A 23,454-nucleotide genomic window follows, 5' to 3' on the forward strand; every position below is an offset into this window, starting at 1 on the left:
CTCCGAATACAAACTGGAAGCTGGTTCCACAGGACAGGGGCCTGAAAGCTGAAGGCTCTGCGTCCCATTCTACATTTAAATACTCTAGAAAGCCTGCAGTCTAAGTGAGAAATCCATCCATGGAGGGACGCATAGACCTCTACAGGCTAGGCAACAGCACCCTGACTGCCATTACTCACCAGGAGGAAATCCTTCGACCCATTATCAGACATGGTATAGTGGGTCCGTGGCTCCTCATGGTGCCTGACAATGCCCGGCCTCATGTAACAACACATTGGCCTGACCTGAATCCATTGCCAGACATGGATACAAGCACGAGGGGGTCATAAAAAATACTCATTTGAGATGCAGTCTTATTTTTTCCCATTTCAAATCTGATGTTTTTTCAAAGTGTTCCTTGATTCTTTTTTTTAGATACTTTAATCATTTCTATCAACCTTGATACCTGAGGACCAGAGTACACAGACAGCTATGGAGTCTGTCAAACCCCCGGTGGTCACAAATTACCAAGTATATCTGTCATATATGTGCAGTAGATTTTTCTCTGTAAATGACTTTTTCTTTACTATGCAAGACTTGCATAAAACCTGCTACAGTAGGGAGATGTTCACTGACCTCTAAAAGTTTAAGCAGCAAAATATTAGACTGTTCTGTATTAGAACATAGATGTGATTATTTTGTTTTGGGAAATAAAAATACCTTTTATATGATTACTCTGTCAAGTTGCACACAAATTTTTTTTTAAATTGGCACCAGTGAAATACACTTTTAATTTATTTATTCTTATTCTGTAATTATTTTATATCCATATTCTAAACCTTTAAAATAAGAAAATCAATGTGCCTGTGTTTGTGTGAATGTTTCTGGTTTTGTCCAGGGAGAAGTACACTCTTGAGCAGGACATCAGGGAAGCAGAGGAGGCTATCAGACATAAGAGTGCCGAGGTGCAGGTGAGGACAGCTTGTTTTTTGTCAGTTGGTAGCAACTGGATGTGGACTCAACATAAAATTGAGACACTCTGTCCTTGATGTACGTGTATAGTACTCAGCCACCGTTCATTTCTTTATATTGTAATATTTTTTATTTATTTTTTTAAATTGGCCTTGAGCAGTACTTCTATAGGCTTTCTCGAGGCCTTTTAAAGTTTTTCTTTGAACATTGACTGCATTTTTACTCATTTTCAGTACAGTTCTTGACCATTTTCAGGGGAATATTTATTTTTATTTGTTCAGCCACTTAACACTGAACTGTGAGTCATTCAAGGATTTTAAAAAAAGCACCTAACTAAAGGAACCAATTTTAAATTGTATCTGTAGGTACTTTGTTACTATCAGTTTGTTACAAAGAGAAATAATTTGTTCCCATGTTATTAGGTGAATCTACAAAATGTCCAAAAACAACACAGTTTGACATGTGTAGAATTGTAATTTTGAACTAACAAGGTGGTTCCCAAAGAGCTGTTAGCCTCAGAATCAGCGTTATTGATCAAGTGTGTGTATATATACAATATATGAAGGTTTGTGGGGGGTTTTAACACTGTGACACCAACCTTCATTTATATAGAAGCACATTCTCCCTCTCCTAGCTTTCCCAGAAAGATCTCTATTGCAATCCACTCCAACCCAGTTTTGTTGAAGTACAGGGCAGCATATCTGGAATTCAGTTCAATTCAATTCAATTCAATTCAATTCAATTTTATTTATATAGCGCCAAATCACAACAACAGTTGTTATTGTCTATCAGGAAATGCAGAATGACCTGGACAGAGAGACAACCAGCCTGCAGGAGTTAGAAGCTCAGAAACAAGATGCCCAGGACCGGCTGGAGGAGATGGACCAGCAGAAACACAAATTAGAAGACATGTTGAATGAAGTCCGGATTAAGTGCCAGGAAGAGTCTCAGATGGTAAGAGAGAGAGAGAAGGATGCTGATAATGTAGAAGTTTCCCCTTTGTGGAGTACTGCCTCAGTTATTATACAACAATCACAGAATCAAAATACCTGAAAATGAATGTATTCAATTTCTAATATGCTGTTTTCAGTGTTTGTTTGTTGAAGTCAAAATTGCCTTGCGATAACTAGCATGATGCAAAATAGAAGAAAAGAAGAAATCAAACAGATTAATGTAAAATAATTAGCAACGAGCACAGAATGGTCTCTTGGCAGGTTTTAACCTCTGACCCAGTCCTTTATGCCACCGTTTTCTGCCTTCAGATCTCAAGCCTCCAGACTCAAATCCACTCCCAGGAGTCAGACTTGCTAAACCAGGAAGAAGAGTTGAGCCGGGCCAAGGCTGACCTGGGCCGGCTGCAACAAGAGGAGAATCAGCTGGAGCAAAGCCTGGCCGCAGGCAAGATTCAACTAGAGACCATCATCAAGTCTCTGAAAGCAACCCAGGATGAGATCAACCAGGTAGGGCACTGGTCCTGTTAATGTGTATGTCTAAAAATGTCAACAGGAGGCACCACCAGAATGTTTAATCCATTTCTTTATCTTGTCAATTAAGTCAGAGGAACCAATTGTGTATGTTTCTCTCAGCTGCTGTGGTGTGTCTTCTGTTTCCTGCCAGCCACTGCACACACACACACACACACATAGTGCAGTTTCCATTATTGTTTTATAGCATCCACAAGTTGATGTTGAATTCAGTTCTTGTATTTTATTTGTACAATTTCAGTGGAAACATTTTTTTTGCTCTAAGCAGTGTTTTTCATAGCTATGCCAAAAAACATTACTTGAGCATTATTGTGCATATTTGTGTGTGTGTGTGTGTGTGTGTGTGTGTGTGTGTGTGTATAATAGACAATGCCTTTCATCTTGGCGAAACTGTCTTGTAATGAGGAAAACATATTTAAGACAAAAAAAGCTTTTTGAAACTAGCTTAAAGAAACTGATCAGTGTTTCCTGGAAGCAAACTTTCAGTAATTTCTATTCATTTTAAATTACCTCAACTTATTGCACTTTTACTGTATGATTTAAATGAGAATTTCACACAGGGGAACATGTTATACCAGTGTCACACCAGCCCAGTGTCACTGGAAATGTTCTGGAAATGTTGTTGTTTTTAACGGTTTGCTTGTATGTATACCTTGCAGGCTCGCAGCAAGCTGTCACAGATTCAAGATAGTCAACAGGAAGTGTCTAAAAGCATTGAGCAGTACAACAGCACCTTGAATGGAAACCATGGAGGCAGCATGACCAACTTGGCTGACATGAGTGAAGGTTTCAGTGACCGAGAGAATGGAGGATTTCCAGCCATGGTGAGAGCAGTACAGGTCAGGATCTTTGATAGAGGTGTGCTTTTACTTTCCAGTGTGCTGTGTAACATTTATTAAGGTCATAGGATTTGGTTTAATAGTCCTGGGTAGACCTGGTGCTCGTTTGTTGTGCCCGATCGTTGTTACCTTTTTCATTTGTGAAGTTCCATATTCACAATTGTGGTGTGGATTTCTTTTTAATTCTTTTTAACTCATCTTGTATGCCATCACAAGTATTTAAGCAAACTTCATTCATATGCCTTCTTAAATTTTACATGACCTTCTATTAAATGCATATGCAACCAGAAGTGTTACATTGTTTTTGACAAGCAAAGATACAGCTTGTGTGACAGAACGCATAAAGCTGTAGTGAATCTGATCCCATGGATGTATATGTTATGATATGTGCTCACATTACTCGTACAAATACAACAAATGAAATAAAACCTATACATATCATACATACATATCTAAATATTCTGTTTGTCCACAGCAGAAGAGATGATAAAAACTTCTGTTCTGTCTCTTTCTTCGGCTTTCTCATTTCCACAGGAGGACCCATTCAAAGTGAAGCCATCTGTGTTTAACAGTCAACCTCAAGGGCTTCCCACTGACCCCTTCCAGTCTGAAGACCCCTTCAAAACAGACCCATTCAAAGGTTGTCATCCCCCTTAACTTTCACTGCATCACCATCTCTAAGTGTTCCTCTTAATCTTTTAATACAAGTGGCTTATTCCTCTCCTCTGCTATCCTCTCCTCTCTTTACTGCACTGCATGTTGGGAGTATGGGTGAATGAGTGTCTAAAGATGATTGATGAGGGTGTGGATCACGCCAAATCACAACAACAGTCTCCTCAAGGCATTTTATATTGTAAGGTGGACCCTACAGTAATACCGACATGAGACTACAACACATAGTCTCTTTTAATATAGGCATTTATGTATTGGAGTGACCCATTACAATATTTTTTAAAGTTAAGTACAACAATGGTTTATACACCATGTAAAACTGGATAACGTTTGACTCTGGTGATGTTGGCCTACACTACAAAAGTTCACCCAGCCCTCATGAAGATCAAAGTGTGGGCATGGGTTTAGGTGAGGAGTGGCAGGCTGGTGACTGTGGTGAGCAACAACTTGCAGGCTAAACAGCAGGCAACAGTTAGTGCTGTCAACGGCAACCCACAAATATCTCAGCATGATACAGTATAGGCAGCACCTGTCTTTCTGAAAACTGATTTGATAAATGATGTTGTTTGAACATCCGTTGAGTCCCGTGGCAGTGTGCTTTACACCACAGCATCTGGTGATGCAAGGCATGTATGCTGCTGCTCAGCTTTGGAAATAGATTGCATGAAGCTCTCTATGCACAGTTCTTGATCTGATTTGACGAGTACTTGAAGGTTGGAGGTCTGATGCAACTGACTGCAGAAAGTTGGCGACCTCTGTGTACTATGTGCCTCATCATCCGCTGACCATGAGTTGCTGACATCCCAATAATAAGACTGTAGAAGTGATAATGATCAATAATCAGTGGCAATGCTGTCAGAGTTGCCATAGAGACCGTGAGCTCAGGTTGAGCGAAAAAAGACTTTATTCTAGTTTCCAGCAGTGCTTGTTACTGTAATTGCCATAAAACACGTTACTGGGAAAAAGCTGAGTTTTTAATCAAAGCACCTCTTTGACTGAACATGAATAAAAGCAAACTTTATAGTTGCTCCTTTCATCCACAGTCATGACAAAGTCAAGTAACAGAAGTTAAAACGAGCACTCGGTGTATGATGTCAGCCTTTCATGGCATTACTATGACATCGTAGGGCATTGTATTGAGAAAACAAATAAAACCATTTTTTATGGATATTCTTCCAATTTCACATTGATATACTAGGCCTTGGGGGACATGAGTATCTAGGTTGCCCAAGCGTTTGACCTTGACCTTCATTGTTAGTGCCTAAGTTCAAGGTTAACCTAGAAAAATTTTTCAAGAAACCATGTTGAGTAACATATCATATTAAAGGGCATGGATAACTTTCAATATGACACCCTATGACATCATAACGATGCCAAAAGAAGGATGTTAGCCAAACTAATGTCCTTCATCCAAATAGCAGATGGACTATACAGTACCCACACAGGATAAATAGTGTTTAAAAATACATGTATTTTGTTTATCCCACTGCATTTTATGTAGATATAAAAATGAAAAATCCTGCTGTATAGTAACCAGGGGTGGTATAGCAACCTGCCCATAGTATCGTATTTTGGGTTTTTAAATTTTTTTAATATAACTCTGATTCACCTTTTCTTCCTGTTCCCTGTGCTGCTGTAACAAGTGAATTTCCCCAGTGCAGAATGCAATAAGGTGGATGTCTATAAACATGAACACATGTCAAATCTACGTCAACCAGAAGATACAATAGTCAGAATGTTTTTTGGCTCCTCTTAATGTAAGGAAGCCTCCCAAGAGTACAGAGTAAAGACTACTTTTTTACCTTAGTTTAAGTTGTGTGTATGACTTATTTTATTTGGCATTGCTATATTTGTTTATTTTTGCATTTAATGAAATGTTTTCTTCAAAAAACCTTATTTTAATATGGCATACAAATACAATGAGAGGGTTTTTAATTCATTTGCTGGATCTTGTATGCAGTCAAATGATTAAAAACACAGAAGTTTCTAAAATGGAATCCAGCAAGCAGTTCATTTTAAAAGAACTGTTTTTTTTTTAAATATTTATGGTCATTAAGATGGTAAAAAACATTTATTATCAATTAATTGATGGAATTATCCATTAAATACTCTATTACTAAAATAATTGATAGCTCCAGCCCTGGTAAGTGGTCTCATCCCTTCTATGCGCTCCTCTCCTCTCTCCTCTTCTCTACTCCTCAATCTGCGTTTACTGCTTTATGTGTATTAAGTTGTCTTTCCTCCTAGTAGCTTATATTTTCCAGCTTGAGTTAATTTCTGACTGTCTTTTGTCTTCTTCCTGCCTTTCCCTCTTTGCTTGATTCCTCTCCTGTAGGCGACCCTTTTCAGAATGATCCTTTTGCAAAGCAGCCACCAGTACCCACAGGTATTTACTTCAGGGAAGAAAGGTCAATAATTTTTCTTTTCTGAGAGGTAATTTAATCTTGGGGCAGAAAATAAACTGCAATATTTCATCACTTAAAATGTTGCACTAAAACTGTTGTGCACACTACATTGAACAGGTTTAGCATTTACTAGAATGCATGCATGTTTTTTCCTTAAATTAATTACAATAATTCGCATGGAATGTACCTTACAAATGTATCATGTATCATATTTTTTTTTTTGGGGGGGGGGTTGTTTTTACAACCACAAGTGTGTATTTTTTACTGAAATATTAAATGGGCTGTACCTTTGAGTAGACACTTTTCTACTCAGCTTGAGTACATTCCCACCACATGGACCAGCAGAAACACAAAGTACATTCCCACCACAACCCTCATAGAAGCACTTTTTTGTAAGCCGTTTGCATTTCTTATAGGTTTTTAAACATAGAGAGACTACCTCAATAAAAAAAACAAAAAATCCCAAAACAACCTCCCAGCTCATTGATTATATTGACTTACTTAGAGCTCTTTCCAAGTACTTCTTGGAATACTTACTGTGTTTGTTTGGACCTTTTGGTCCATGCATGGTTTGATGTTTTTATGATGCCTATCTGCTGATGCTTTTGTTTACACTTGGCTAGACTTAGCCATACGGTGGGTTAAAAAACATATTTGAGCCCCTGGTCAATTTGTAACTTTCACACTTGCAAAAGAATGAACACTCTCTAATCTTTGTTCAGAATCAGAGAGGCTTTATTAATCCCAGAGGGAAATTGAGTCGTTATAGCAGCAAACATCAAGCACTCATATAAAATGAGTATAGAAACAGAGGTATAAATATAAATATTAAAGAACTTGCTACTATTGGTTTTGTTTAAATAGACACTTAGAATATCTGGCAATACTCCAGGAAAAAAACGTTACACAAAAGTTATACATTTTTTTGTATGAGTCATTGAATGAAGTAAGTATTTGATCCCAAAGCAAAACATGACTTACTACTCTCTAAATCCTTGAAGTTTCTTGACTGCAGCTTGGCAACTCAAAGTTTTAGCTCCCTCTACAGATAGAGGATAGAGGTCTGGAGACTGGCTAGTTGCATAATGTTGGAAGACCCATCTGCAGTGTTCCGTCTGAGGAAAGGGGATACAGGACCTTGTACACTGGCCCCTTAATGTGGTCAAGTCCTGTACCCAAGGCATGTTTCCAACTCCATGGGGATGGTGTTCTAGGGGCCATAGTCAGCAAGACTTCAATCCATTACATTGCAGTGTCCTACCAGAGGTGTTTTTTGGAGACTGAGGTCCCAGTTGCCTTCAGATCATTAAGAAGCTCCTCCCATGCAGTTTTGGGCTGATCCAATACCTGTCGAATGATCATCCTCACACCATGAGGCAACACATTGCACAAAGCTCCAGACTGAGGGCAATTGATGATAATCTTATGTTTCGTTTGTTTCCAAATAACCACATCAACAGCTTTCCCCTTCTCTTCAAACTTCTTGCTGATGGTCTTGTTTACCAAGTCTTCAGTCTTGTCCCTATCATCCTTTGGCAGCTCATTGGTCTTGCCCATGGTGGTGGCTGGGAATGATGGATTGATTGAAAGAAAGAAAGAACGAAAGAACGAAAGAAAGGAAGAAAGAAAGAAAGAAAGAAAGAAAGAAAGAAAGAGAAAGAAATCTGAGGGAGGCAGAATTCTGGTTGGGTTGTAGGGAATCCGCATGCATGCACTGTGGTAGCTGGCCAATACGACGTGACTCGCTTTTTTCCGAGCTTCACTGTGCAGCAGAGAAGCTGCAAGTGGCCATGACAGTCAAAAACCACCTTCCCACGTTCCCACATTTTGGCTCTGCGTTAAGTGGCTACACACATCACTGTGCCTGGCTCTGCACTGTATCTGGAGCTGGATGGTGCGAATGGAAGCTGCCATAGTTAATTCACCACGGAAATGTCCCTGGTGTACCCATCCGACAGCCAACGTGTAGCTGGCCCCTCAACTCTTCTGTCTGAGCACTGCAGATTATGAATGTTTCAGCAGGACAAAACTGTATATGTTGTACCACATGCATATGTCTCTGGTCAATAAAAGTTTTAAGAAACAGAGTTTAAGTAGCTCAAGTTCATTTCTACTGTAGATCCATTTGGAGGAGACCCCTTCAAAGAGACAGATCCATTCAAGGCTTCATCAGAAGACTTCTTCAAGAAAACCACAAAGATGGATCCCTTCTCCACACCAGACCCTTTCAGTAAAAGTGCCACTTTACCCTCCAAGGTACTTGTTGAGATTCGAAAATGTGGATTGGTAATGTATATCTGGTTATCCCAAGAAGGGATCAGAATGTTTAGTTTGCGCCCTCTGTCGCTGTTTTTGTGTTAGGTCTCAGTTTTTACAATCGTCAATACAAACAACAGAATTTGTATTAATTTATATTTTCATTTAGATTGAAGGTTTCCATAAGAACCTCAGAGATTTCTGGTTCAGTTGCACCCACTGTAGAGTTTACTCCAGCATTATAAACAAACAAAAAACCCCAATAATGATTAATGCATTAATAAGTACATGGAAAACCCCCTCAATAAACATTGTAGTTAGAATACATTTTCAATTAATGTTGTATTCTTTTGTATATATTTCTCTCTTTTCTGTTTTATGCAGCAACCTACTACCTTCACAAGCAGTGACCCATTTTCTTCAAGCCATCAAAAACCTAAAGGATCAGGTATGATTTAATACTTCCTCCTCAATAGTTTTGGACATCGTGTAGTTTTTGTAACCACAGAATAAAAGGACTTGTTATTCTTTGCTGTATAATATCCAAAAAGGACAGTTTGGGCCAGATACACCATTGTACAGCAGACTTCAGCTCTATTTTGAGTTTAGCTTGGAGTCAATTTTGGAATTTTTTTCAGTTTAGTGTTTGTTTTTGACATAAACATGTTTTAACAAACCTTTATGAATCCATTGGACCTTTTTCAGTAAACTGTGTGTTCTCTGCTGAGATATGAGTGTAGTCTATACAAACATACTTGTTCTATGGGTCAAGTTGACTGTCACAGTGATTGAAACAAATTGAGCCTGTCACCACACTCTGACCATTATTTACTTAGCTGAAGAGCACCATGTTAATTTGCCTATTAAAACCCAGGTTGTACAGATGTGTCATGTTGCTTACCCAATGCTCTAAGTCCACTTAATAACTCAGATTTAATCCCACTGATCAATGGTACTCTCTGTACCATTCACAGAGAGTTGGGGAATGGCTTCAATCACAGCATTGTAAGATGGTGAAAGATGTACCCTTAGGCCCCCTCCTCGATTCAGAGATGGTCTTTCCCTTTTCACGCAAATTTCAGAATTCATCCTGCTTTTTCACATTATGAGTAAAGACTAGTGACTAATTCCACTTACAGTCTACCTATGATACGACTGCCTGGTTTTGTATGCCCTTCTATTCCTTCTCTATTACTTCTTCTATGTTTCTATTTCATCAGAAAGTTGAAAGCTTTTCTGGTGCTGTGCAGACTTGAGTTTCTTTAGCGTTTACGTTTTCAGATAAACCTTTTATATTCATATTTTTGAAAATTCCTGTTGATATGTACTATCAACAACATACTGACAACAAATCAGATTGATCTAGGAGGCAGGTGACTGGGAACCATATTTCTGTTAAACCCTTTTAATTAAACCTGAAAATCTAGACTGCAACACAGCATGATTTCTTCATTCTAAATCTGTTCATCTTAACAAAGCAATTTAACCTGATGATGGCTTTGAAAAAAGGTTAAGGTAGTTAATGTAAACTGGGAATGTGGAGCATCAATAAAATTTTATAACAGTATGAACAGTATCCTGGCAGATATAGAAAATCTGGAAATATGTGATCCCAGCCCTACCTAATACTTCCAGGTACATTGAGATTGTTGATATAAATTCAGTGTAACTGTGTCATTTTCAGACCTCTTTGGCACACTGGACCCGTTTGGCAGCAGTTCATTCAACAGCAGTAACACTTCTGTTGGATTTGCAGACTTCAGCCACATGTCGAAGTCCAGAGACCCTTTTGAAGGAAGGGCCACCTGGCTTCCAGACTACCAGAAGGTATGGGAGGTGAACCTCATCTTGAAAATAAACCCTCTACCAAATATATCCAGATCCCACTCATTACATGGGCTCTGAAAGAAAACATATTGACAAAATTAAATCAATCAATTAAACCATTACAATAATGCCGTATTGTAATGGTAAAAGTGAACATTTTTGAAGTTTTCTGTCAATCTTGTGAATGTGATTACTCAATTTTCTGTGAATGGTACCTATGGCCAATGATCAATGGTATTTGATCAATGGCTTTTTTGATCAGTGGTTTTTGATCACTGGTTATTGATCAATGGTCATGACAATTTTCATATTAATGATCAAGGAACTGACATCACAGCCAATTGTTCATTCATTAGGCTAGTTTCTGTTTATAAGTCTGGGGAAACTTGCAATCAAATCAGACTAAAGAAGTCACTTGGATGAGTGACGAAATGTTTTTCCCGCTGAAAACACAACATCCAGATGAACATAATCAGCTTTTTGGGATTTCCTTACCTGGATGATTGAGCATGCATCAATATATAATTCATCCACTGTTATCTTCTTCGATGACTTGTGCCAACACAGTGCAGACCAGATACCTGAATGCTAGTCCCACAGAGGTTGATTATCGTGCTAATAATTTTACTTCTTTACTGCATATGAAAAGAAGGCCTCAAGTCAGAAGTCTCGTTAGCTGGAGAAGAAATGGTACCTCACAAATTTAGAATATCCTAATTTAACCTGGAAAAATAGTTTGCCGCTTTATAAAAAAAGCCCTCTGTAAAGCTTGAACTTACAATTCATCACTGATCGAAGAAAACAACAAAGTTTTCCTTCAGCACTGCAGCCAGGCTGACAGAAGGTCAGAGCTCTGTTGAGCCAAGCATTTTTTAACCCACAGACGTATCATTATGTACAGCTACTTTCAGTACCATTGATATTGAGACTCTAATATAGACTTCAGTTTGTTTATGTTTGTTTACACACTAAGGTTAATTATTCCACAATTTCCATTACATTTACATTACACATGCTTCCCTTAGGCAGTATCATCAGAAGGCATACATACAATAACATATCATAATAATCATATGATTATTGTGGTTTTCTCTGTTTTTTTATATTATTGTAGAGTCTTTACAATATAAAGCACCTTATATGAATAAAACTGATTTGAAATTGAATTTAAATTAGCTATCTCTCATTCCTTTATATTTTCTTCCAGACTTTGTTTTATCTCTTTAAGTGGTTTTAACAATAGTTTTCCAGGCTTTTTGAAGCCTTAAACTATTTCTTTTCTTTCTTTTTTTTTTAGTTTTCCCCTTATTTTCAGTCGAGTTTGAGTCTTGTACCTGATGAATTTCAGAGGAGTGTTTCCTCTGTAGGTCTGTGTTATGTGTTAAGCCACATAACACTGACCTACGAATCATTCAAGTTTAAGAATGGCACCTTACTCAACACATAACACTTGGAAATGTTTTTGTCAGCATGTTATTAGCAGCCTGTCACAAAAACACACCATTTGTTCCAGTTTCTTTAGCTTAATTGATGCCGAATCCCAACGATTCAACAGTTTTACTTGTATAAAATAGTATTTTTGCACTGATAAGACGATTCCCAAAAACTTGCCATAGCTTGGCTTTAGGGAATTGGAAAAGTGGAAGAAAAAAAAAGTGGCTGGTCAAAAAAAAAGAAACTGGTCAGAAGTTGACCAGTATCTGAAACTCATGTCCTTAGGAAATACAAAGAAAACTAACAAATACGTGTCACGAGACCTGAGAAATGCATCTGGCCCTTCAGTTGACCCATTGCTGAAGCCTCATTAGCGTTGGTTCAAGCCTTTGCACAGTAATGTATTTCACTTGCTGGGCCCACTTCCTCATTTTAGGTATGCATGACATGAATTGAGCTGCGGTTTGGGGAAGGCATCGAAGGGGACTGGTGACGGCTCCTGGGCCTGTCAGATCCCTGTGTACTAAATAGGAGTGAAGAAGTTAAAGAACTGAGAACAAGGAGGGCGGGTGGGGCACGTAAACGAGAATGAACAGCTTGCAGAACTGGGGGAACCTATATAGATGACAACCGGAAGGAGCGTGTTTGGAGGCTTGGTCCCACTCCTGAAATTCCGATACATAATCTCCAGTGTTCGTGTGATGCTGTTGTTAATCATATTTAAGAAGTAAAGACTCAGAACTCTAATGGCCTGTATTTCTTTTTCAGCATGATGATACTATTTCAAAGTGACACATTCCTTTTCTCAAAATTTTTCCAGCCAGTGTTTGTGGATGACCCATTCAGCAGGAAGAATGACATGCCGGCTCTGCCTCCAAAGAAAAGTGTTCCCCCCAGACCCAAGCCACCCAGTGGTGAGTGTCACACTGTGTAGGCTTTTGAGGTGGCCTAGAAAGGTGCCAGAATTATACAAGAATGCTGTTAATACTATTATTTGTAGGTGTTTGACCTGAACTGTTTTCGTTTGGTAAAGAACACCTGAGCAGAATTTTAATCTTTTAGTGAAGACTAACAAAAATGTCTGTGAGAATCTACTGTGGTGAGTGAGGCTGAACACCAAAAAGGAAGTGGGACTTTAGCTTCTATATCTCAAACCAGCATAAATTTGGGGTTTTACTAAGTGTGATTTCCGCATCACTGCCATGCCCGTAATTACAGCTCTCCATAACTTTACAAGCATTGTATTTTTAAAGCCACACTAAACACATTTTATCCATCTGTTTGTCTAGTTATCAACATCAGGCATGATTTCAAATCATGCTTTCTTTCACACATAAAAAGACAGTGAAGAAATTACCTGGAATAAAAACAATCCTCTTTAAAATCAAAGATCAAAAAGTACAATTTAGCCTACGTTTCCATATAACATTGCTTTTGAGAGGAACATTTAAACAGATTTCAGGTAAGTATAATTTAAAGAAAAATATCGCTTTCAAATGAAAGAGGAGACAGAACAAATTCAGTTTCCAATATGGATCAGGCAGTGACACTGATGAAGCCATTTAGAAAGAGTAGCTTAAACTATTAAAAATAAAATGAAATCTAATGAATTGTGTTTATATAATATGAAATGGTAACACAGTTTAATACAGAAACATCAGTTAGGGCTATTTATTATAAGGAATTGCAGATAATAAATCAACAATACATGAAGCTAAAAAGATTTAAAAAAAAACAAAAAACTCCAGTATTCATGAAAAAAAATGCATTTATTGATCCATTTCTTATCTTTGACACCTTAATCTACTGTCTTGTGTTTTTGTGTAGATTTCATCCTTGCTTACAAATGCTGTGTTGTTTGTGTGCATGAACATGTGAAGGTGATGTCGTAAGAGACATGATGTGTGGTTTGGTTGGCCTGTTGTTTGCAGACACACCCTGACATACTTCCTCTCTCTTTCCTTGATGTGTTTGTACGCGAGTATTTATGTGTGGGTGAGTTGTTCAGAGAAGGGCATTCTTTAGACTGCAAGCTGTGTGCAGTAGCACAGCAGCAAAACTTTTTTGCAATTTAAGAAGTTAACAATATTAATTAATATTATGAACTTCTTAAACAATATCTTTAAATATTTAATTAATGGTCATTACGTTTTCTACCTTCTCCTAAACCTAACCCGTCTTCACACCTGTTTATTCTCTGTTATTTTCATTGCTTAATGAAGTGTAAACTATATAACCGAGGGCAGATTTGTGTGAAATACGAAATACACGTGTTTATGTCACTTTGTCTTTTACTGTATTGTTTTTGGTTCATTAAATGCTGCATGCTGCATGTACAATCTTCTGGTAAACATTGAAATTAGATGTGAAAAGTGTAGCAAAATATTTTAAAACAGGGTGGAGCTCATAATTGTGGTTTCTCAAGTGTGTGTGTGTGTGTGTGTGTGTGTGTGTGTGTGTGTGTGTGTGTGTGTGTGTGTGTGTGTGTGTGTGTGTGTGTGTGTGTGTGTGTGTGCGTCCATGTATACAGTTTATCGAAAGAGGAATAACTGATCGCCGGGCGTGCACTTTTGCTCAGTGTGTAGTGTGAAATGAACTCACCATTACCCAGATAACTGCTCAGGGGTTATCTGGGTAATGGGACTAAAGGTATATGTGTGTGTGTTGTGTGACGCATGTGGTTTAGCACCTCCACAGCAAGTTAACGAAGTCTTAATGTTCCCAGGATCCCCTGTCCAACCCAAGTTCCACTCCTTGCTGTTACTAGCATTTTTGTTTGTTTTTGTGGTTGCTCATGTGGTTTAGTGTTACTGCATTATTGAGACTGATTAACTGCCATTTTAAATGAAGATTGTGTTAAGTTGGATTGTTTAGTCCTCGTGGACAACAGAGCATTTTTTATTCTGGAAGTCAAAAGTTATACTGAACAGTCAGTGCAAGGATCCTAGTATGCAACAAATTTAAAGTTAAGAAAACAGATATATTTAGTCTGAATGATTTCTGTAGAAGTGAAACAACTAGTAAGTTAACATAATTAAATATGGAATAATTTCAATAAAAAGAATTGCTTTCTGTTTTCAAGTAAAAATGTGTGTGAGAATTAGCTGTTTTTAATTACTCTCCCGACGTCATTATTATGATGTTTTATAGAGCTAACTTAACAAGAAACTACTCATCCCTAGTGTTAAATGTATAGTTTAACAGCTTTGAATATGCATACTCTATGAACATGGGCACTGGTCTGTTCATCTAGGTGGTAAATTGGGGAACCAGCATTGGGTAACATGGGTAGAAAGCAAACCAAGTGATTTACTAGGAAACCGTTGAAAATCGTTTTGTGGGTTATAGGTCACTACTTTTGGTTTTTGTCTACTGGGTGTGGTCCTTTGCTCGTGTTTTTTCCTATGACAGCTGTTTTCATGTGTTTCCGTTCTCTTGAGAATGTAGTACTGTTAACGGTTTGCACTGGGACCTGATTTGAATTGTATAGTGTGCTGTGTGTGGATGTGAAACTTGTGTGGCTTTCAAAGCTGGCAGGTAACTTTGAGGTGACACTGGAGGTTAAGCAGGTCATGAGAAGAACTATGTGAACCAGGTCTTAATATGCATGGGTTTATGAAAAGCACACAAAATCAGATCTTTTGTTGTCAGCATAGTTGTTTGTGATCTGACCTTGGCCATTTTTATGAGTCATGACATCTCTCAGGTTTCACTGAACCTGTATACCTAGTTAATTTATATCTTTCACTTTGACATCTTTTTAATAGTCCTTAGGTTAGGCTTGTCTAAATTATACTCTCTTGTAGTTCTTCAAATTTTTATCGCATGACAAAGTTATATCAGTGCTATGATCCTGTTGCTTGTATCAGTTTTTAGTCAGCAAGCTTTTGTTATGGTTTAAAATCAAAACTAAAACTTGATGTTGATGGTGAAATAACCTGGAAAGGAAAACTCTTCTCTTTATGATATTTACCTCCTTTATTCTTTTATGTCTTCAGGTAAGACCACACCGGTGAACATGACTGGTTCATCTGACTCTTCCAAACCCTGTGATCCTTTCAAACCATTCAGTGGCGAGGTCATTGACCCTTTTCAGAGTAAAAAGGGCCTGGGAGACCCATTCAGCGGCAAAGACCCTTTTGTCTCATCCTCAGCATCAAGTAAACCCACTAAAGGCTCTACTTTGGGTTTTACAGACTTCAATTCTGTAAGTTGAGATGAGTGATACTGTTTAACTGTCAGTGTGCGCAACAGCTGTCACAGCTCAGTGGACAGAGCTACACTACCACAATTACAAGGTTTCATTTTACTGCAATGGAAGGATCCTGATGAAGACTGCTGAGTGCCAAAAGTGCTGTTGAAGCACAAGACTTAGCAGAGTGTACAGTAATTTCCAATCCCAATGAGACAAAAACTTGTCATCCTTTGGGTGTGTATGGTTGTCACTGTGTCCTCTGTTTCTCAGGACCAGTTAAACAGCAGCTTTAAAGCAATTCAGCACAGCTGTTGTTCGTTCACCATATGAACAACACCCCCATAGCCTTTCACCCCATGTTTCATTCTTCATATGGATGGACTTTATAGCTTTGATGACTAACAGTGTGTTAGGTGTTCAAAAAAAAGCTGGTAACAAAATTTAGAGCTGCTTATCAGGAGCTGTAAGTGATGTTGACACTATGGACATTCAAAATGAAATAAAGAAATTAATTTCTCTTTCATACAGAAATCTTCTCTCTATATGTATAACATATACATCTAAAGCAAATACATAACAAAGCCAGCATTATCCTCTTTCATCTGGCACTCTTATTATTATTCATCAGATCTATTATTAACTATATTACTATAGTTACTTACATCTCACAGCTTTAAAAAAAACATCCACAAGTTATACCTCCGTAAAAGTTATACCTATATGCCTTACAGGCTTAATGTAAGCATCAAAATGACCTTAGCATTGTCCTCTGTCATCCATTGTTATTCTTCTTATGATAGGAATTACAGTTCTCTCATAAATGCCACTTAAGCACAGACTCTTTAACCACCTCACAGCTCCCAAATTGTGGCTGAAAATCTTAAGAGCATGCTGTCTTTACACTGTTACCACATTCATATAGTACAGTATGCACACATATAAATTGCTGCCACTCATGGTGAAAGAATTTTTTCGAATATTGTAATTAACAGTTGTACCAACAGATAATAAAAGAAGTGTTCTTGCTGCTGAAAGTTAAAGCTGTGATAACACTATATAATATGAACTGTGACTAATGGTGAAGTTTCCCTGTAATTAAATAGAATTTAATAATATTTACTTACAAGTACTTAAAGGGAGGTACACTAGAATAAGAGGGTAAAAAGTCATGTTTTTAAATTAAACAACGGAACAATTAAACTATTAATATATATACTATAGATGGATGGATACCCATCTTATATATTTCACAATGCGCCCGATATTTCTTGCAACCTTCAGAAGCCAGTTCATCTGATTGCTCTTTGGGCAGCCCGTTAGAATTTATTGGATTCTGATAATCAGACTGGTGGTAGCATTACATTTTGATTTGGTTGTGTGGCTCAGCAGGTCATTTGCTAATCAGAAGGTTGGTGGTGGTCCAGTCCACATGCCAGAGTGTCCTTGGGAACGATATTGAACCCCAAGTTGCTCCTGATGCGTTCATCGGAGTGTAAATGCTAGAAAGCAAGTCTCAGACAAACGTCCTTGTATGAATGTATGTGTGAATGAGACGTGTTGTATCAAGCACTTTGAGTGCTCAAGAGTAAGATAAAAGTGCTATATACAAACCAGACCTTATTATTATTATTCAATACTGGTATTATTCTGATTCTGATTATCATTATTTTTATTATCCTACCCTCTGCTAAAGTTCTGAAGCATAACTTGTCACATAGCTTTGCGAAACCCCTACAGAAGTTATATCAAAACGTAAATGCATAAAATATTAATCAAAACAAAGCTAGTTTTGTCCTCTTTCATCCACTTTTATTGTGTTAAGATTTACGGGTGTCTCATAAATGCCACCAAAGCATTACCTGCTGGTGCAACCAGTCTGTACAGCTGTCTGGTGATGTCACCCTTTCTCTCTCTCACTTGGGACATGGGGACAGACACATATACAGTACCAGTCAAAAGTTTTGACAAGTCTTCTGATTTAAAGGTTTGTCTTTATATTCATGACTATTTACATTGTAGATTCACACTGAAGCCGTCAAAACTATGAATGAACACATATGGAATTATGTAGTAAACAAAAAAAGTGTGAAATAACTGGAAACATGTTTTATATTTTAGATTCTTCAAAATAGCTACCCTTTGCTTTGATTACTGCTTTTCACACCCTTGGCATTTTCTCGATGAGCTTCATGAGGTAGTCACCTGAAATGGTTTTCCAACAGTCTTGAAGGAGTTCACAGAGATGCTGAGCACTTGTTGGCCCTTTGGCCTTCACTCTGCGATCCATCTCATCCTAAACCATCTCGATTGGGTTTGGGTCAGGTGACTGTGGAGGCCTGGTGGTGCAGCACTCCATCATGCTCCTTCTTGGTCAAATAGACCTAACACAGCCTGGAGGTGTGTGTGGGATCATTTTCCTGTTGAAAAATAAATGATGGTCCAACTAAATGCAAACTGGTTGGGATGGCATGTTGCTGCAGGATGCTGTGGTAGCCATGCTGGTTCAATGTGGCTTCAGTTTTGAATAACCCCCAAGTGTCACCAGCAGTTTACCAATTTTCCCGACTGACTGACCTTCAGTTCTTGAAGTAATGATGGACTCTTGTTTCTCTTTACTTAGCTGAAAGGTTCTTGCCATAATATGTATATTAACAGTGATCAAATAGGGCTGACAGCTGTGATGATTTTCTCCACTTTCCTCACCACTCCACTCGCAGTTCTCCAGCCTCTACACCACACAGAGATGCAGCTAGTCAAAATGCTTTCTATGGTACTACTGTATAATGTAGTTAACATGGGTAGGGGCGGGTGAGCACTTCTTAACCTTTAAGAAAGCTAAGCTAGGGTAACTTATTCATTGTGAGCACACTGAATTCTGAGCTCCACTGGAATGACTGAACTTCTTACCCTCTCTCTCTAAGGGAGAGGCCAACAACGTTTCGGAAAAGATTATTTCTGCCGCATGTATCATCACTTATGACCACAGGTTAGAAAAGGGACATAGAGAGCTAAATTGAGAGTTTCACTTTCATGATCAGCTCTCTCTTCACCACGAAGAACTGACCTTAACCCAGGTTCACAAAACACATGCTGACTTGGGCCAAACTCGCAAACGCAAATATCCCTGAGATGATAAAGAGACTAACGAATGAACTTTCCCTTCCACTACTCTGGCATAGACCTTACCAGGAAGGTTGAGGATTGTGATCCCTTTGTTGTTGGAACACACCCTGCGCTTACCCTTCTGAAAGATTGGAACCACCACCCCAGTCTGCTAATCCAGAGTTACTGCCTCGGATCACCAAGCAGTGTTGCAGAGGCGTGTCAACCAATACAGTCCTTTCACATCCAGAGCCTTTAAGAAATCAGGTCAACTGAACTTGTCCCATACCAAAGTTTTTCCTGCCCGGGTTGCAGCTGTCACCGGAGTTCCACATGCTATCCAAGCCCAATAGGACTCCTCCTTCAGCTTGATGGCTCCTTTCACCACCATGGAGGTGCAAAACATTGTCCATTTGTACTCAATGTCCCCAGATTCTCTGGAATCTGGAAGTTCTGCCGCAAGTGTTTGTTGAAGTTCTCCTCTTCAGCAGCCTCCTATTGGTGTGGGAGTATGCAAGGGAATCAAGAAAACTAGAGGATTATAGAAACCAACTCCGCTTTAACCTCACCAAATCAGCATGTCAAGTATAAGAATAACAGCAATGTCAGCTTGAGAATACCTTTGTTTTACATTGATGTTATACTTCTTCTATTAATTGTATCTTGTAAAGCCAGGCTTATTGTGGTCTGAGTCCAGAAGAGTCTAGACACAAGACTTGCTAAATCCCAAAAATATTTGCGGTTTTTCAAAACTGTGAGTTTTTCCTTATAAACCTTTGTTTGCCACTGTTGGAAGCCATCAAAGATAAGATAAGATAAGATAAGATAACTCTTTATTGTCATTGCACAGTCATACATAGTACAGTAGTACAATGAAATTGGAAAACTGTCCTACGTCGGCACTACGTATAACACAACACGACACGATATGACACATCACAACGCAACAAACAACACAACACAGTATATTAACTTAGTATAAAAAGAAGAATACGTGTATGTGTATTGCACACTGTTATTATTGCACATTAATTATTATTGCACCTTGTTATAAATATAAATATTATTATTGTTATTGTTTTAAACATTGTTACCTCCCCCCTAAAAAAGTCCAGGGAGGTATCCAGTCAGGTCAGCTATTTACATTGATCAGGGCTATTGCCCTGTTGTAAAAGCTGTCCTTGAGTCTATTTGTTCGGGACCTCAGCAGCCTGAACCTCCTGCCAGACGGCAGCAGCTTAAACACCCGGTGTCCTGGGTGTGTGCAGTCCCGTAGGATGCTGCGTGCCCTCTTGAGACAGCGAGTGCTGTACAGGTCCTTCAGGGAGGGAAGAGGATGTCCAATGATTTTTTGGGCCATATTGATGACCCTCTGGAGTGCCTTTCTGTGTGCTGTGGTGCAGCTGGAGAACCACACACAGATGCAATATGTCAGCACACTTTCAGTGGAGCAGCGGTAGAAGACGGTCAGCAGCTCCTTCTTCAGGTCCATTTTTCTGAGGATTCTCAGAAAGTGGAAACGCTGTTGGGCCTTCTTTAAGACCACAGAGGTGTTAGAGCTCCATTGGAGGTCTGTGTCTATGTGCACAGAATCCTTAATAGCCCTCATTTTTGTTGGAAAAGATCTAAATTCTAATTAAAAGAACTAAAGTGTAATTACAGAACAGCTATTTATGTCTGTATCTAAGTATCTCAAAAGCCCACTTTAACTGTACCAAATAATCAAAGCCTTTAAATTTACCCCACCCTCTGCAATGGCACTACATAAACTGGCTTTAGAAATTACAGTTTGGTATTGACACTGTAAGGCTTGCAGAACTGCACTGCAGAGAGTCTAATTTTCATGTTGTGCAGGAAAGGGTGTCAGCACTTTGTGTGGTTTTTTTGTTTTGGCAGGAAGAATATCATAGGTGTTTTCAGGGTACCAAGACATTCACAGAGGCAAATGGGTTATATCAGTTGTGGTAGATCTGTTTTGTCATGAGTTTTACTCTGAATTAATTGAGTCACTGAGACTAGAACAACAAACACAAACCTGTTGTGATCTTGGAACGGGTTACCAATCCACGGCGAGGCAAGAGACAAACGTTCACTCTCATGCTTGGATCCATTTTTAAATCCCCAGATAACCTAACACCTTTTATTCTATTTTAAGCCTGGAATAACTTTTCTGTCAGATTGGTTGACAACTCAGTTCAAATTTTCTGTTAGAATTATCTCTTGAACACGAGACACCACAGTATCACTACTCAACTATCAGCTCTTGAGTCTGTCTGCCCTGTACGCTCTTGATGTTTGCTGCTATGTTTACCGCCTTTGTTAAACTACTTTGTTTTCAGTAGTTGATAAGTGTTTTATATTAACTGCTTATTCTTGTAATGCATGTCTTTGTCTTCCGTTACTGTTTTAGGTTTTCTCTTATTCTCGTGCATCTACTTCCATGTCTATCTTCAACCTGACACTGCAGCTAAGAACAGTGTCTCATGATCTGTCAATGCAACCCAACCTACATTCACAGCTTTACTCGTTAAATTGTAGATTAATACTTTGCTTTACTTAAGACATATGTCTCCTGAAAAACATCACAGTTCATATAAAATGTTTACAGAAAAAGTATTTAGTGTTTGGCCATCCAGACATTATTTGAACCAAGATGTACCATCATAAATTTGAATGGTTCTTGGATCTAATAATGGTGTAACTACTATACTACTAAATCTACTACAGACAACACTTTTATTCCAGTCCTCTGGTAAGGGGACCTTTACATAAAGGTATGTTAGCTTTAGACTGTTCTACTTGATTTACAACATTTATTTCCACTTTTCCAAAATCAGGCAACTGCAGCACCAACACAAACAAAGACCTGTACTTGTAAAAGTCATCTACTAAAGGCATAGCACACTTTGCTTTTAGTAGATGACTGTTATATCTGCCAAAACTCATCATTTACATTGTGTTTAAAATACTCAGATACAGATTTGTCATCTACTTTCTCTCACTCTCTGCATGTCACATCGTTTTCTTGTAGAGGTCTTGTTAAGCTTTGCTTAGATCTTTGTGTTAACATTCCTGCTTGAAGGGATTCACTGGCATTCTGTTTCTTCACAGTCCATCTGTCTTAGTTTTTTACTTTAGCTTCAATACCTTTTATCAGTTTAAGAATTACTGATTTTATATGATTTTTTATAAACTGTCTAGTATTCTAATGCTAGTAGAATCACTTGGTCTAAAAATAAATTACTAACAAATTGCTAAAAATAGTTTTTCAAAATGGACTGCACAGAAACTTGGCCAGTATCCATTTACATTGTCTGTTTGCTGTTGTGTGGTGTAACCAGCTTAGATCCATTGAGGTCAGGTGTTTTATTAACTTCTCTGTTCTATAATCCAACTCTCTAACAGGAACTGACAAAGTCAAGGTAAGAAGCACTATTACATTCACATAAAATGATCATTTGGGAAGTGTTATCGAAAATGTTGTTGAATATTTGTTGAAGAGTAAGACAAGGATTTCAGATGTACAGTAATAGCAAGAGCTTTAGTTGCTAAACTAAAATGAATGAACTGATTTTAATTTATTATATGAAAAGTGCTGTATACATATAACAAAGGGCAGAGAGTCTTCTATTTTAAAGGTTATTGTAGACCCTGCAAGCAGATTTTTAAAATGGTATCACTAGGTAAAGGTTTGGACACATATGCTAGTTTGTATTCCTTTGTCACCTATTTACACACTCGCCTGAAACTTCTCACATATGCATTTTCTTCAATCTGCATGTCAAAATGTTTTACACCATCTCAACTGGGTTTATTCTTGATATCAGATCATCTGATGGTCAAACATTCAATGCTAATCAACTTTATTTTGACTAGACAAGACTACAATGAAAATTCTCTCATCTGGAATCATCAAATCAAAGTTGAGATTTTTACTCCTCTAAAGTTCAACTTATTTCTTCTTCTCCTTCTTGATTTATTTCACTATTGTTTCTTTACAGTAGTTTAACCAGAAAGACCAAATTTGCACATTTTGCTTTCAATACTTGATGTTAAGATGTACCTCTGTAAAATCTTAGTTTCTGAAAATGGTAACTGAGAAGCTTCTCCTCAGCAGCAAATGGTTTTAATCTTAAGTGGTTGGAGTGGTTCAAATGTTCCTCCATCCAAGTGTTTGCATCTTTCTGCATCGAGTGCTAATACATGTCAGTTCTACTAAACCAGGGGTCGGCAACCTGCGGCTCTTTAGTCCTTATAGTGCGGCTCCGTGTGGTTTGGGAAAATAAATT

At 38.2% G+C, this 23,454-nt stretch overlaps 1 protein-coding gene across 12 annotated transcripts in view; it reads left to right on the forward strand.

Annotated features, from left to right (window-relative positions):
- eps15l1a (epidermal growth factor receptor pathway substrate 15-like 1a) overlaps positions 1-23,454 on the forward strand; it is a 54,774-nt gene that overhangs the window by 22,936 nt on the left and 8,384 nt on the right. For 5 of the 12 annotated variants that reach the window (XM_084909113.1, XM_084909116.1, XM_084909115.1 and 2 more), the window contains 12 exons: positions 878-950; positions 1,744-1,905; positions 2,214-2,411; positions 3,095-3,274; positions 3,809-3,914; positions 6,282-6,332; positions 8,471-8,607; positions 8,992-9,055; positions 10,292-10,434; positions 12,689-12,782; positions 15,867-16,028; positions 22,571-22,587. In XM_084909113.1, the coding sequence (XP_084765239.1) occupies positions 878-950; positions 1,744-1,905; positions 2,214-2,411; positions 3,095-3,274; positions 3,809-3,914; positions 6,282-6,332; positions 8,471-8,607; positions 8,992-9,055; positions 10,292-10,434; positions 12,689-12,782; positions 15,867-16,028; positions 22,571-22,587 (1,387 nt within the window). Of the gene's footprint in view, positions 1-877; positions 951-1,743; positions 1,906-2,213; positions 2,412-3,094; positions 3,275-3,808; positions 3,915-6,281; positions 6,333-8,470; positions 8,608-8,991; positions 9,056-10,291; positions 10,435-12,688; positions 12,783-15,866; positions 16,076-22,570; positions 22,588-23,454 lie in introns of all 12 variants that reach the window. The other 7 variants (XM_084909114.1, XM_084909117.1, XM_084909122.1 and 4 more) reach the window with 5 other exon arrangements.

Source organism: Perissodus microlepis, chromosome 17, assembly GCF_051167445.1.
Source record: "Perissodus microlepis isolate ML-2025 ecotype Zambia chromosome 17, ASM5116744v1, whole genome shotgun sequence".
Taxonomy (NCBI): Eukaryota; Metazoa; Chordata; class Actinopteri; order Cichliformes; family Cichlidae; genus Perissodus; species Perissodus microlepis.